This window comes from Clupea harengus, chromosome 13 (genome assembly GCF_900700415.2).
Source record: "Clupea harengus chromosome 13, Ch_v2.0.2, whole genome shotgun sequence".
NCBI classification, from domain to species: domain Eukaryota; kingdom Metazoa; phylum Chordata; class Actinopteri; order Clupeiformes; family Clupeidae; genus Clupea; species Clupea harengus.
In genome coordinates, this window is record NC_045164.1 from 9006337 (window position 1) to 9022703 (window position 16367).

A 16367-nucleotide genomic window follows, 5' to 3' on the forward strand; every position below is an offset into this window, starting at 1 on the left:
TCTTCATTAGTACACCGACTAAAAAGGAGTTTCTGTCAAAGAGCGAATCGAGTTATTGCACTGAACAGTAGCCATCTTGACAGAATATGCCTCGAGCTGTATGACGTTCCTATAGGCTTTTACGTCCATTACTTATGACACGACATGGAGGGGCGAGCCCTCCCGGAAGCCATAGAGAATGCATTGAAAGCTCTGTTTTGTGAAAAAAAATGGAGTTAACATGGGTGTCGCTACCGGATGGTAGTCCTCTACCGGATAGTAGTCCCGCACATCGCGCATGCTCAGACACAAACGGTTTATGGCAGAAGGCTCAACGTCAACATATGGGGTTGTCTTAACGCATAATGTGGGTATATTTAATGTAATATTTAATTATTAAAAGTGTGGAAACAGAGTAAGGGTAAAAGGCAAATAGCTTGTATTATGAAGAAGTGAGAAAATATAGCAGTAGGTAAAACAAATAAAGCATTGATGTGCTAGCCAATAGAACTTGACAGGGAGAACAAAAGAGGATATCAAGTATATCTTTAACTTCTTTATTATACAAACGTTAAGAACTTACAGCTGTATACAATGACCAAACTTCTTAAAGTATACCGTCTTTCGCGAACTTCCATCAGCTTTAGCCAGCGATTGTATTCCGCTGTCTACAGTGTCGCAAAGTGGCGACTGATCGGGTAGTGCGCATGCGGACTACCATCCGGTAGAAGACTACCATCCGGTAGCGACAATGGGAGTCAATGGGAGAGGTCTGGGGCGATTTTCATTTCGCCCCAAATCGCCCCAGAAGGGGCGGGGCCATTTGAAGCACGAATTTAGGCTGACTGAATGACTGTTACCTGATTCGACAATGACATACAGAGGCAGATCAGACGGTCTAGTGGTAGAATCCGACAGAAAAAAAATTATTACATTTAAATTTACATGTCGTCATTTACACGACTTACAAGGATATTGCGTTTATACATCAGGTTTTTTTTTTTTTTTTTTCCTAGGCAGTGTGTCGCCCCAATCGCCCTTATGGACAAGCCGCCCCTGCTCCTGTCAAAGTTTTGGTTTATCCATTCTGGGCTTCTGTAGGAACATGGCGGTGCAACATGGTGGACTCTGGGGAAAAGGACACACTCCCTAAATACAAAGGGCTCATTCTAAGCTAACGAAAACACAACAATTCATAGTTACAGGTCATTTATACACTAATGGAAACATAATTATAAATACTATATTCCATTTCTACTGATAGATGACACTAAAAACTACACACTGTGCCTTTAAGGGGCAGGTATACTCCGGACACGGCTTAGTGCAACACCGACACGGACTGGCTGTGTATACTCGTTTTTCTGCTGTCGTGGGAGCGTCTCAGCGCACAAGCTCAATCACTTAATCGCAATGTTTGAAAAATGATGTCCACATCCTATGAATATACAGCAAAGACCGTTATTATTGTAATGGTCTATATTTTTCTCTGCCCCTTCATAATTGTTTACTCCTCTAATAGTAATTGCTACCCTAAAATACTGTTACTGGTAATTAGTAATGGTAATCAGCTGTTATTCCCTGAAGCATGCAATTTTATCAGCGGGTCTGCTGTAGTTTTATTCTCCGGGAGCAAACATACTAATGAAAATGTGCATCTGTAGGCTACTGCAAGTCGCTTTGGAAATAGCGTCTGCTGAATGAATAAATAGCATAAATAGATCTTATTTTTTCTTGATCCCGAGCCAGTGCTTGGAAACTTAAATGCACCTGTGCAGTGAGCGCACAAGTCCGCTGGTACACAACGTTTCCCGCGCAGACCGTGTTCGCTGCAGTGTACTTGCCGACTTTAAGCCCTATAGAACAGTAACTTTGAATGTGAAATCAAATACAGTCTGTTAGCCTTTTTAAGAATCCATCAATCAGTGTTATGTTGTATACATGTTATGTATACATTAATGACATGTATTATGAGAAGTATTGTCATTTGTCAATGCAGTTTGTTAATGCAATATATTTCTACAATTGTTTTGTGTCTACCTTTATCCTATGCCCACAGTTTAGTTGCTAATTGCGCTTTCCATGATTATGCCTACAGTTTGTGTGTGCGGCAGCATAGGCCTATGTGTTTACAAATTACAAATGTTTGCATAAAATAAAGAAAACATACACACTTACAGGTGGACATAAGCTAATACAAGTTTGATTTTTATATAATTTACTATCTTTGAATTAGTGGTCGTAGATTTCATTTTCCACCAAACTAACTAAACTGAACAGCTGGACAGCTTCGGTCTAGAAATGGTCTAGGTAGATAGTGGGGTTTCTTCAAGGACAGGAAGGTTTGTGTGTAGAAACCCTCCCATCCGCAGGAAAGGCAATAGCTTTGCATCCCCCTGCGATACTTCTGGGCACACACTCAATGGATTTTGCGTTGCCTTGCAATACTTTTGAGTTAGTGAGGAAATGTAATATCAATGAGAGGGAATGCAAAAGTCTTGTGAGGGGACAGACGCAAAATAGTTAAAAACCCCAAAATAATCTGATCCTGGTGAGTCTCCGTACTACGCGTGCGTAAAGACTTCGGTTTTCCCTTTCCTGTCAAGGAGGGACTTTCCTGTCGGTAGCTTCATATGTATGAGGAAGCTTTTCTCCTCAGCACTAAAGGACGCACATCAGTTGAAACATGATAGAAACGATTCGTTTATTTCAGCTTGTATTGATTTTGGAAGGAGTCAGCAATGTCAGGATGGGTAAGTGTTCGTTTTATTAGTAGCCTATTGGTTGGTAATGTAACATTAGCATGGTAAGAGAGTAGGAGAAGGATAAACAGGCCAAGATATATTATTGTCAGAATAGTTGTTAAAAGCTCTAAAGAACAGAATAACGGCGGCAACCCTCATCTAAATAGGTAGATGCACAAGGCGAATTGTTATACATGACGACCTAATGAAATCTAACGTCAACTGCTCAGTCATTTTAAGCTAACGTTTAATGTTGACAGTAGATGTGTGCTGTCAACAAAAATATCCTTTCGGCAATCATGTCGTGGACTGAAAAGTAATTTAGGGGTTACACCACTGTGTATCGGAGTAAAAGCTGGTTACAATATCAACCCTTTTACAGTATTTAACAAAATAATGAATGTTTTTCAGGATACTGCGCCGCAGGATAATGTTGTCTTTATATTGGGTTATCTGAATCAGTAGTCGCTTGCTAGTAGGCCTACACCAGAATGGACAAAAGTGCTTTTGATTTCACATTAGCTATTATCAGATTACTTACTTATCGCATATCGCATTATGTCTGTCTAGATTTTTAGATCCAGTATTTCTAGTGTTAATTAACAATAAACATCAAGCAGCCCCAAACGGAACAATTCAGCATTCTCTGGACCCCCAGCACACCCCTGGCCGTCAATATTAAAAGCCAGCCTTGTCATATCATATCACATTATGTCTCTGTCTAGACTTTACTTCCAGTCGTTCTGGTAATAAGTGCCCTTATGGAAAGTCACTAGCCAAACATTAAGCAGCCGCAAACTGAGCAACTCAATTGATCAACTCTATTAAGCGTTTTGTAGGGCCCCAGCACCAGTAAAAGCCAGCTGTCCTGAAGTATTTCAGTGTAAAGTGTCACTCCAGAGTCTAATTGCTTAAAAACTGAAACAGAAAAGCTGCCCTTTGTGTTTCACAAAAAAAGTCTCACGTATGTTATTTAGTCAGTCAGTCACCCTTTCAGTTCAAGTTAGGTGTGTTGGGGCTTGAAGTCTTTTCAGATATGTTGGTTCTCTGCCACATTAATTAACAATATGTTCTGAACTTCATGCTTTATTGCTCAGTGGTTTCCCCCCTGGTTTTCTGTAACCTTGTAACCACGAGCTAGGGACGACCATAAGCAGCAAGCAACAAAGGGGTTGTCTCCCTTCTGTGTCGCTCGTGTGACCATAGAGTTAGAAGTGACTGAGACACGACATAGATGGCAATGATTTGCTGCATTCTTCTCCCTAACGCTGAATGTGCAGTAGGCTAGCATGTTCAAGTGTTTAGGAGGAATGGCTTTGCAGGGGTCTGAAGAAAGGGGTTGGGATTTTTTCAGTTCAAAAGCTGTCTTACTCTTGCTGGTTTCTCCAGAATCGCTTACCCTACCTTGAACCGTTGACCGTCAACTGTCAACCGTAACCTGCGCCAATATGAAGGCTCTCTTTCTGTGTCCACCTTGAGTACCATAATGATACCCAAGCCACCCCCCTAAACCACCAAACCAACACCTTAAAATCTGCTAAAACTACCCTAATGACACCTTAGCAACCACCTCAGCAACCATCTAAACCACCATAGCACCACCTTAGAAATCGTCATAACTACCATATTGACTACCATAGTGGCACCCTAGCAACCACTCTTGCAACAACCTATTAGCTTAAGGACTTAGTTTTGGCTATAAAACAGAGCCTACATAATGTAACACCATCGCCTCACTAGCTGGCTTAATATAGCTTAAAAAAAAGAAACCTAATGTTACCACCGAGACCTACAGTGGTCCAGTGGTAAACTTATACCTAGTTTTTTTCTCCCAACTGTTGTTGTCGTCATTATTTAAGGTTGGCTTTCTGTAAATGAGTTGAAATGTTATGGTAATGCTATCCTCACCTCACACGTATCCTCACAGGAAACGAAACTGATGCACATGCCATCCACAGCCACCAACACTGAAAATGACAAATGTGATTTACTGTGTAACTACACTATTAAATAAAAAATGTGTACATTGTGTAATAAAGAGTAACATCACATTGAATCTTTGTATAACACCCAGAGTTAGGCTTGGAGTAGCATAGAATATCAAATTGTTCTTACGTACTACCCAAACTTCAGTCAATGGACTTGCTGGTCACGTCTCAATGAATGTTATGTGCTATTTAAATTATTTCTTTCACCACCCAGTGTAGTGTGCTCTGTGCAACTCAGACACTGAAGTGTCCCGAAGCCATTGTGTTTTGCTGTTAAAAGAGGACTCTTTGCAGCCTGGATAGAAGAACAACAATAAAGCCCAATTAAAATTCAGTCACAAGATTTCAAAATCAAATTGCTCTGTTCTGAGCCAAGCCCCAATCGCCTGATTTTCACTGAATCATGACACTGCCTACATGTAAAGGTGTTGTTAACAATGTCTCTACGGTCCATGTGTAGTTTGTGAGTGTAACTGATTTGCAGAGATAACCTTTTTTTTGTACTTTCCTGATTTATATAAAGCAGAGTTTGTGAAAGTTCTTTTCCATGGTATTTTGTATGTGATTACTATAAAGTTGCAGCAACATTTTAGATCAGACCAAGGAAATCTTCTCTTAATATTAGCTTTCGCTCTTTTCCCGGGCTGATTTGTGCGAGTCATGACTGTTTCTCTTCATAAAGCTGATTTCTTAAAAGATGTGGAACATTTGTTTTGGCAGCCTAAACTAAGTAGCTTCCTTTAGACTGATTGACATCTTAGAACACATCATTCCTTTCAAAAACTATTTAAAGTCTTGAGAACATCCTCTACTCCCAGTCCTCAGCAACTCTAATTGTCCACTGAACATCACCATAACCAAATCCATCTCCTAACCATAACCTTCACCATGAATTGTAGTTTCAACAGATAAGTGGTTTGTTTATAATCTGAGCATCTGTAGATAGTCTATAGGAGACCATCCAGTGTGACGCATAGTAAATATGAATTTCTCACTCTGAATACAAACAGTAGCTCATTCTGTGCCTTGATTTGCGAGGGTTGCCAGAGCACTGGTTTCTTTTTCACACCTTTGCACTGCAAAACCGCCACGAAAGCTCACGTGCTGTATGTGGTCAGGGACTGTGGTCAAGCTCATTTGGGAGCAGAACTATAGCATTGCATTTGCAGATGATGATGTGTTTCCTTGGCAGTGTGTTCTGCATTTAACATACATACCCACCCAATTATTATTAATATGATTAGTAGTAGTAGCAGCAGTAGTAGTACTAAAAGTTTTGATTTATCTACTATGCTGTAATTTCGGATGTTGTAAACAGGGTTTGTTTAGAGAGGCTGACACTAGAATAGTCCTATCTCAACTCGTCACCTCAACTCCACTCAGCCAGAAAGTTCCTCACAATTAGTTCTGTTCTAAAGCTTTTTTTTGCACATGTAGACAACCAGTGCTGAAGTGATATCTTTGCCCTTTGCTAAAAATGTTAAAAGTCGACAGAAATATAAGCCATTAATGAAACCATTCGGCAGACATTCTGTGACACAGCTTTGTTTCATTTATAAATCCTGGGAAGATGACCAGTTGATTATGCAAGGGACAACGGAGGTCACGACGTTGAGCAGAAGATAATGCACGCACAGGCTCTTCTGAGTATGTATTTGCGTTCGCGTGTGCAAGGAAGTGTTGACACCAGAGCAAATGTCAATAACTCATGCACACAGTGTCCTCTCTGACTTTGTTCTTTAGAAGCACAGATCGTATTTGATTTCACAATACTTAGGTGTTGCAACGTTTCATTTCCCACTTCCTCTTGCTCTTGCGAAATGTCTTAAGTGTTGCAAAAGTATGCAGCAGCCGAGCCTTATTTGGAAACGTCTGTCTCCTGTTTCTGTTTTTGTTGCATGGATCAATATTTAGGCCTAGTTCGATTGCACTCCATAAAGGAATGAGTTGTGGTGCATTGGCCATTGTGTCCTATTATCAATTAATGAAAGGTGTATTTTGAGCAGACCGGTGAGTACTACGTTGCACACAACAACACTTGTCCCACCCTGCAGTGATATTGCAAAATGATTCTATCCTCTTACTATGCCATGCCTGTGCAGGTTGACTTGTTTAACTGTCAGTGTGAGAGACTTAAGCCTAGCTCTGGGTGTTTCTTCACCATCACCACTCAAGGTTTCTTCCTGTCAAAAGGGAGTTGCCACTAGTTCCATAACGCTTGCCTCTGGGTGCTGAGGCCTTTGAATTTGACTTAGCCTAGGCTCCTTGAAACATAGCTCATTGCTCATCATGTTGTGTAAATTAATTCAATTAAAACAACTTGTAGATATGTAGTTTCATGATGTTAACAAGCAGTAATAAAGTAACTATATATTGTGGCAGTTGGTTGCAGTCTTGGCATCATTTCACCCTCAAAGTGTCTTAGTAGAAGCTAGGATCATATGACAAGATTGCATACATTTTGCACTTGGTGTAGGCCATAGGTCTGGTTAGCCTGTTAGTGAATCGTATATACTTGTCAATGATCTATAGTAGCAAAGTGTTGCAAACAGTCTTCCTGGAATTAGTTGTTTATCATGAACGAATGCAGGATTACAGAACTGTTTAGATGTTGGTCCTTTGTTTACATGAGGCAACAGTGTATATCCTCGTGGAAGACAGAGACACTCCTTATAAACCCTGCAATTTGTTATACTCTCTTCAGTGATGTACCTGACACCTTATTAGTCTTACAAAGTGAAGAATCATATTGTGAAGGCACTTGAGGTGAATCACCGAAATTGATAAATGCTTATGTGTCAAAACTTTCACATTTGTTTTTACCGGAACAGAGTTTTCAATGTTAATGCAAACAGTGCAGTGTGCTGATGTGCTCAGAGGAAAGTGTTTGCAGCTGGTCCGCTGATGCCTCGTTCACACGTGTACGTTGTGGCACGTAGTACATGTCTCTGTGGTCCGCTGATGCCTCGTTCACACGTTGTACATGTGCCTGTGGTTCGCTGAGGCGTAGCTTTCGATATCCTGTTTGTTTTGCTCTGACTCACCGTCCCGGATGGTGTCATGTGAGGTCTTGTGGAAGCGATGTTGTTTCACCCCACACCTACAGAGAGAGAGAGTGCGAAGTGAGAAAGAGCCACTAAGAACTGAGACTGTGTCCAGGAACTATATTCTAATTTTAATACTTAACCTTGTGCACACTTACATCCACAATTACTTGGAGTACAGGAAAGGTGTAAAGTTTACGATCTTCATACACAGCACATTGGCACTATGAGTGGGCTTTACCAAATCAGTTTGGCATAAGGTGCCATTTGCGCTGCAGGAAATTATCTAGAAAATCTCAGGTTTAACAGTCTAATTGTTGGTGCTGTTGCTGGAGGAATATATAATTTGTTCATGCTCGAAGTTGACATTGCGATCGAAGAGCAAAGGCTACATCAAGTAGGTCAGGTAGTTCCTACACTACAATAGAAACAGAAAGGCTGAAAGGGCCGATTAGGGGGCCGTTCCTGCACACGTTTGTGCAACCTGGGAAATGCCATGAGTTCCTGCAATGGAAAACCGCCTCATAGTACTACGTTATTTTGACCTCCTTAACTATACATCATCCATCAACAGGCAGATGAGGGGTATTCAGATGTTTCTGATGGGTTACCTTGACTGTCAACCACAGTTCCTCATTAGATCTGATGTTGAGAAGGAAGTGAAATAGGCATCACATGCAGGTTGCAAAACAACTTCATCTCCTGCAGTGAACTCCTCCAAAATTGACACACACAGCAGTCTCTTAGAAAGTTTTCTGTTCTGATCCTGGCCCATATCGTAGAAATGGAGGTCACGTGTCCTGATCTTAACTCTACAGGAAGCCTCTGAATATAGGTCATGACATTTTGAATGTGTACCAGTATCAGACTCCCCTTTTGTGTCTGATGTTTGATGTTACATTTTTTTACTTGTTTAAAGTCTTTTCGGTCTTTAACGTTTGCATTTTACTGTGCTGAAGACTCCAAGCAGGCTTGAGTTAAGACACTGAATAATTTGTCATTTTTATAGCAGGGCCTACATTTTTTGGCAGCAGTAGACCAAGGTAGAGCGTGCTCAACAATCTAATTTTGAGGACATGAGGAGCCATTCAGCCACAACTGTTGGTCACCCATTCTGAGGAACACCTTGGATGTGCAGAGAGTGGCCTGATGTCCTTTCTCACAATTTTGCAGTTGTCGGCCTAGATCTAGATGGGGGACAATTGCTACAAGCAGTTTTGTTCCAAAGCCTTTCAAAAATAACAAAAATGTTTAAGAAATGGTTGGCACAACTTACACAGAGTGAAGGAGGCACAGAGGATTTTTTTTATCATGGGTCCTTGTACTGAAATGTGATGACAGTAGTTTACTTTATAGTCATTTATTGTTTTTAAAAAAAAATTTTTTTTTTATCGTCATTAAAGACAGAGTCCGCAATTCTGGCAACGTGTCTATTGGCTGGTATTGTTTATGTTTGTTTCCCGGCTAAAGATCCATGACTGTGTATAAATACTGGAGTGTTTATGAGCACACACATCGAACGCACAGCTACAGGTCCGTGAGGAGCAATTTGCTGAATTTGACAAGAAGTATATTGGATTAGAATTGCGAACTAGTCTTTTGCTGTGGCACACAATTTCAGATGAGAAAATATTGGATGATTAGGTTGCCTAGTGAGAGAAAAAAAATATTAAACAGAAAGAACCCGGGTTCAGAGAAACTAAGCACTGCACAGAGAGAAAGGAAATGTTTGCCTTGTAAAGAGCCTGATAGAACCCTCACCTCCATGGTTGGGTCATGGAGTTATATGTGGTTATAATGTAATGAAGTAGGTCAATATTGAACCGTACATCCTGAAGCACAAAGTCATGCTTTACGATTTTCCTCCCAAACCCTGCCAACCCCAAAGGCAACAAGGCGGATGCCAGAATTAGCTAAGGAAGGAACAGAAGTCGTTAGATAATGCCCTTAAACGGAAACGTCTGGAATTTTGGCCCTATTGATAGATCTTTGTGGGAGCTGTCAGTGGCTAAAACAAAGGGTTTACTTTAACTTGCTGGCTCTAACTCAATACTGGACCGATTTTGATTGTTATTTGTCCCTAGTAACAATTTTGACCCCGAAAGATCTAAAAACATAGGGCCCAGGTTGGAACATTTTCCTTACCAGCCTTGTCAAAGCGACAATACAGTATGTCGACAATATGTTTTTAAGGTATGTGTCTGTAAGTAGTTTCTGTGACATTCCCTCTTATTCATTTTGATGATCCACAGTCATACTATGGGGAGAGAGACATTCCCATGCTATTCACTATGTAGTTTTGTGGTCTGTTGGTTTTGAATTCAACAGATCAACAGAATTCAACTGTGATGAACCTGACTGCATATTATCATGTGCTGTTGTTTAATGTTTTGTTTTCTTGTCTCTTCTCTTTTGCCATCCTCTGCAGTTGCACCCCCAGACAATGTGACCATCCTCTGCCAGAATGGCAGAAACATTGCCTACTGGAACCACACTGGACCCTCGCTGGATCCGGTCTTGTTCTCAGTGGCGATTAAAGGTTATTGGTAAGTAAATAGTTTACCCTCATACAGGAAGAGCTCTAGTCATACATTTATAGTGGAGTCACAGTTCAAGGTTTCTGAGAGATTACCTAAAATGCCTTTGAAAAAATTCAATGGCTTTCATATGGCCTAAATCATGTACCTTTTAACACATTTGCAATGAACATATAACACCATTATATGGTGGGTTAAACACTATTTCTCAGCTCGTCAGGGTTTTTCATTGTAACATTAATGAAGTGACAAGTTTGTCAGAAAAGAATGATATCATTGCTGACACCTTGGTTAAAAGATAATTAGTTCTTAAAATGAGACAGATTATCACTAGTGTTGTATCAGAAAAATAAGAATTAGAAGACACACACTTTTGCCCAGCCAGATATCAAAACATCCTGTCAAGGCTGATACACATGCACATGTGCAAAAAGTAAACTCAATGAAAAATGGTTTTCAAAAATGAACAAGGGAATACAGCAGTAAAAATCACCTCATGATTGTTTACCTTCAAAGTATTGTTTCAGTAGGCTTAAATGACAGGCTTTTATCCCATATGAATGCAAGATTGGGTTTCTCACTAGAGAGGAGATGAGAAAACAGTTTTGCTAAATTTGGTGACGCCCAAATGTATGCATTATGATGTTTCTGTCAACAGGGATGGCGCGACATTAATTCAATCCAACACATCCGAACATCATATCGACATGTCCTTAGCCACGCCGCCTACAAAAAAGGGCATATACATTTTCACTTTGGCGGCCTGTGATGGATCCAGCGTTTCTGATGAAGTTGATGTCATATTCAGCTATGACCGTGATTTTTCATCTGACGTAGCCTGTAAGTACTCATCCACTCAAATGGTCTGCAAAACAATTTACTGAATGATTAGCATCTTGACTTGTGTTAAGCATCATGTTCAGATTCAGTTTATCTATAATTTGCATGTTAGTAATTCAAATGCTTCAGAAAAAAGGGGATAGATCCATTGGCACAGATTGCCATCTTCATAATACCAGTGTAGGAAAACCTGTAGATTAGAAATAGGCTCAGAAATAGTACAGGGACAGGAAATGGAAGGTATAGAGATCTTCTAAACATTGTATCTGGGAGGTAAGACATAGGGGCAGCTAGTGGTGGGGGAAAAAATCGATTCTGTTCAGTATCGCAATATTTTGCCCACGCAATTATATCGATACAGTAGCGCAAAGTATTGCAATATTTAATTATATAATTATGTGTTTTACTTTCGGGTTTTCTCCATTGTTTTTCTCAGAGTTTACTCTGATAATATTACATTTGCATATTACATCCACAAGGTGGCGCTTGTTGCGGTGCTTTGTTGTCGTGCATTCAACAGCAAATTCAAATGAAAATGGCTTCACCATCACAACCGGTTGTACATGGTTTGTATCAATGTAATGTTAGCGAATGAGGGGTGAGAAGCATACCTTTTAGCTTCGTTTGAAGCATACCTTTTAGCTCCGGCATTGGTCTCCCATTATTGATAACTTTACGTTTTGTTTGAAAGTCCAGTTTTGAGAAATGTTTAAGCTTAGCTATAGAATCTTCCATTTTCGCGGTCAAGGTCAAATATAAGTGTAGAAGAAAAGCAACGGCAGAACAAGCATTTAAACGCGACCGTTGGGCTCTCGATGGGATTCATTGAGGCAGAGGTAGTGTTTACCTCCCCTCTGTGTTTTTTCACAGTGGTTTTATGTCAGATCAGCAAGACTAAATAGGTTCTACGCATGCGCTCAACCCAGTTTGTGAGGAATTGCGCAATCTGAGGCACAGCTCGTCGCTGCCTCACCGTCTCAATGTCTCCTGTCTGTTTGAACAGGACACGCGCAAATTCAATGATTTGATTATATCAAATGCTCAAAATGATCCGTGGTGCACTTCGCTGTGGATAAGTAAAGCCTATTTTGCTACATTTTTGTAGTCCTGATAATCTTTTGTTTGGCATGTTGGTAAGGTTATTAAGAGTACAATGGTTTTGGGCTTTAATGAATGTTTGTTTATTAATTACTTATTTTTCAACAAATAACTCATTTATAATTACAAAGAGGGAAATTCTGAACTTTTTATCGCAACTTTCATTTGCTCCCGCAATTGCATCAACAAACACCTAAAAAACACAGCAACTTTCTTCACAACATTTTGGAAAAGCTCCCGCGAAATCAGAATTTTTTGTTTTTGCACTTGTTTTTAATGTGTAGAAGATAATGTTGTACACAGAATTAAATGTGACATTTGAAGTGAGTTGAGCAGTCTTATTTTCCTCATTTATTGTAATGCCTTCTGAATAATATGGGGGACATGAATCGCAATATATCGCAGAATCGAATCGCAATACTTGCTGTATCGCAATATGTTAAGAATCGCAATAATATTGAAATTGTGGCCCAAATATCGCAATACTACAAGACACAAGACACCAGAAACACCGCAAAAGTAAGGAGAGCTCTTGTGATACTCAAAGCATTGTGTGTGTGTGTCGTTTCATGCTGTAATATAGGTTGCAGGTAGAAACGGGTATATTTGGATTGTGTCCCAGCATAGATTAGCACCCAGTGGCAGAGATGGTGGTTGAGGAGCTCTATTCTTTATGGTTTTAAGAGCCTTCATGTTGTTACTTGTTCTGCAGAATGTGCTGCTGTGGGTTAGAAGTGTCATGTGAATCTGAGGGCCCTCGCTGTGATGCTTCAGTGGAATGATGCTATGCATGAGCCTGTGCCCTCAGATTGATTGATAAGCACCACTTGTGTTCCTTGTTACAGGTTTCATGGACCTCCCGAGGCCAAACGTGACGGTTGGGACCAATTTGGTCAAGTTCGGATTTGAAAATCCTGCGTCAGCCCTTGTGCCTGTCGATGAAGGTGAGCCCTATGACTACGAGGGGAATTACACTGAAGGACACGATGAAGAGGAAGTGCAATTTTACTACGTTGTCTACATCAATAATGAGGTAAGATTAATGTTGACTAATTACACAATCTGTAGGAGGTAACTTTAATTTTCCACAAGATATCATTTGGCCCCATTTTACTACATTTTTTTGGTATTCCAGTTATTCCTCAATTTTGATAATTACATGTCTGCTTTCTCTTCACTACAGTAATATCAAACTTTTGTCTTCATGTCCATGATGTGCCTTATCCTCTATTCAATTTTGTACATCATAGAAGCAACTTGACTTTGAGTGCTCCCCGGTGGCTGAAATATGCTATGGCGAGATACTGCGGAGCGCAGACTCAGGAAACTGCGCCCTGGAGATAGAGGGATACCTTGACGCCGTGCGCTATAAGTCCTCCACAAACATATGCAACTCTGCTTCTGAAAAGGGTTAGTTAAGTTACTTTTCAGAAAGCCTTTTTTGTCATTTCACAATTGCATATTGGCTGTTTGTATATTTATTTAAAGCAGCATTCTTAAATGTTGCTATATTTATGTAGGTAGATACATCATCCTTAAATTAATTTTGATGGTTTTGAGATGGAGAGATAAACACACCTGTTGTTCCCACTAACTATACCAGCTATTCACCATATAGTTTTGTGCTCCGGGATGGACACAACCAAACAAATAAGATCAGCTATCTATTTTGATTTTCACAGCCTGCTCTGCTGTTGGTATGTGCAAGGCGAGTCTGTTGGCTATTAAGTAGATAGCTTTCTAGATTTAGACAAAATCTCCTTTTAACCTTTTACAAGGGATCTTTTTGGCTTTGAATGTAAATGTTATTTTGCATATTTTTTGTTTTATTTGGAAACCTTGTTGACCCTTCACCTCTCATGTACAGGTTCTTGGCCCATCTATCTGTTGGTGGTGAGCTGCATCATGGTCTTGGTGACACTAGTGGGCATTCTCCTGGGTGCACGGAAAGTGGTCAAGACTATGATAGAACGCGCAAGCGTCATGATGCCCGTAAGTCAGAAAGTCACTCTCCAGAGAGACACGTCATTAGAATCGCATTTTTGTGTTTGTTGTGAAATTTTTTCATTTTTGTCTATGTTGTTGAGAATGATCACTGTGGATTATGTTTGTTTCATACACATGCACGCATACACGCACAGACATGCAAAGTTGCAGAATAGTCAGAATGAAAGTTTAGTCATTTGTGGCTTCATGTAGGCGGTTTTTCATATTTGGACATATTCTCCAGATGATGGCAATGCCTGAGATCTATATTAAGTCAAATCAATGTGTTCTCCACTTGTAGTCAAACCAGCTGTACATCTGGTTTGTCATTTACCAGCAGGTGGTGCTACCTACTAGTGCTATATGTATTGCAAAGGTTAATTAGGTTGCTGTTTCTTTATTCAGTGATTGGTCACTTGATTATGGTGGAGTGCACATATCCATTTTGAAGTGGTGATTTTGGCCACTAGAGAGAGCTGGTTTTGTATTTGCTTTATATCCCAGCAGCAGTGGCACCATCCAGTTGTGGTCTCCAGTTGTCTGTTCTACTGCACGATTGTATGTCATCATTCTCCTTCCTTTGTCTTGTTTTTCATTCTTTGTTCAGGGTTCTTTAAAATCCAAACCAGTGGCAGGTTCCCAATGCATTCTGCAACCTGAGTCTTCCGTTGCCAGCCAGGTCCAGACGGGGTGCACTCCTCTGCTTCAGTCGCCTGAGGACTCCCCCGACGTCACCCCGACGGCCGTCACGCCATCCAGCTGCCAGGAGAAGACCCATTTCCGGATCCCCGCTCCAGCCACCTCTAGTGAGGATCAACCAGGGGACGGTTATGAAGCCCGTCTCAAGGCTGAGCCACTCCCCCAACTACGACCTCAGGGCTGTGATGTCAGCAATGATGACTGCTACATGCAGAGAGCGAGAATCACCAACAACACTTCAGACAGCCCTCGCGCCTCCGTCGTCATTGAGATCGCTCCAGGGGACAGTGTCAGTGGTTACGGACCTCGCTAGCTCACTAGCAAAGCATGACCCCTCCTTTTGCTGATGAGGACCCCCTCCCTCATGATCTAGCCTTCTGCTTTCTGAACTAGCGCCCCATCTAGGAGCTTTTGGGCTGAAATGAAGATCTCATGGAGCTTTGTTGCAAAAAACTTCATCTTATTTCTATGCCACATATTGTGCCTATCAAATCTTCAGGTAATGGATGTGTTTAAGTTGACCGTGTTGTTGTTGAGCATTTATAATCCCTAAACTGTAAAGCGAGCAATGGTGACTTGTGGCTTGCTTTGTAGGGTGTTATTTTTCGCTATTAGCAGAAGTATAGCAATAGATATTTTTTATAATGTAAATCTACATGGAGATGACATACACATGCATTTCAGTGAACAGAATCGAATGTGGGGTCTCTCAAGCAGTTATTTAACTACCATGAGCGTTATTGTTTAGTTTTTTTCCAAAACCAAAAAGAAACTTGCAAAAATGCTTCCACACTTATATATTATTCATGGCAGTGAAACATCCAATCAAAGGTCATGGGCAATATTCAAGGTGACCAATCAAAGTCAAAGTCAAAGACCAACCAATTAAACGTCAATGCTGCGCCTAAGCCTTTCTATGGCAGGGAAAACCCAGAGCATCGGTATCAAGTTCTGTTATTAGTTTGGTTTGATTGAATACCGTTACTGAACAAGTTACTGAACAAAACCTGTTGTTAACCTGTTGTTCTTGTTTGTCATTTTTCATTTCATCGTCATGTTTTGGCTTTGTTTTATTTGTACATCTTGATTTGTAAATAAAGACACCTTGTGACAAAATATAGGGATGTTCCTCTCAAGTTCACACCTATGATTTACCGGAAACTCTCAAAATAGGAATGGGGGCTGTGGGGAGGGGTAGTTCCTCATCTTGTTTTATGGCACCTAATGGCATAAGTATCCGTCTCTTCCCATGAACCTCTACGATGTTCTTTCTCCAACACAACAAACTCGGCATACAAGTTAAATTTTAGTTATAGTACGGTAGAATACACAACTTAGCGTAATGGGTGTGACTGGGGTCTGGTTCAACTTGTAAGTTGGGGGCATGTTAGGCATGGGGTCTACCTATATATGAAAAGGTGTGAATGTCAGCAGACAGGGAGGGTCTTGCTG

At 40.6% G+C, this 16367-nt stretch overlaps 1 protein-coding gene across 1 annotated transcript; it reads left to right on the plus strand.

The window, feature by feature from the left end:
- The first annotated feature begins 2560 nt into the window (after positions 1–2560).
- On the plus strand, positions 2561–16031 carry LOC105898158. The gene is made up of 7 exons (XM_031579309.2): positions 2561–2732; positions 10184–10301; positions 10951–11132; positions 13076–13263; positions 13481–13640; positions 14098–14222; positions 14824–16031. The coding sequence occupies exons 1-7, from the start codon at positions 2666–2668 to the stop codon at positions 15226–15228; spliced, it is 1245 nt and encodes a 414-aa protein (XP_031435169.1). The 5' UTR covers positions 2561–2665; the 3' UTR covers positions 15229–16031.
- Positions 16032–16367: the final 336 nt, after the last annotated feature.

What these genes read in the sequence shown, in the direction of transcription:
- LOC105898158 (XM_031579309.2), top strand. Translation starts at nt 2,666, where the DNA reads ATGATAGAAACGATTCGTTTATTTCAGCTTGTATTGATTTTGGAAGGA. An exon ending in TTTTTCATCTGACGTAGCCT is followed by an intron (nt 11,133 to 13,075) that starts GTAAGTACTCAT and finishes TCCTTGTTACAG; the next exon opens with GTTTCATGGACCTCCCGAGG. An exon ending in TTGTCTACATCAATAATGAG is followed by an intron (nt 13,264 to 13,480) that starts GTAAGATTAATG and finishes TGTACATCATAG; the next exon opens with AAGCAACTTGACTTTGAGTG.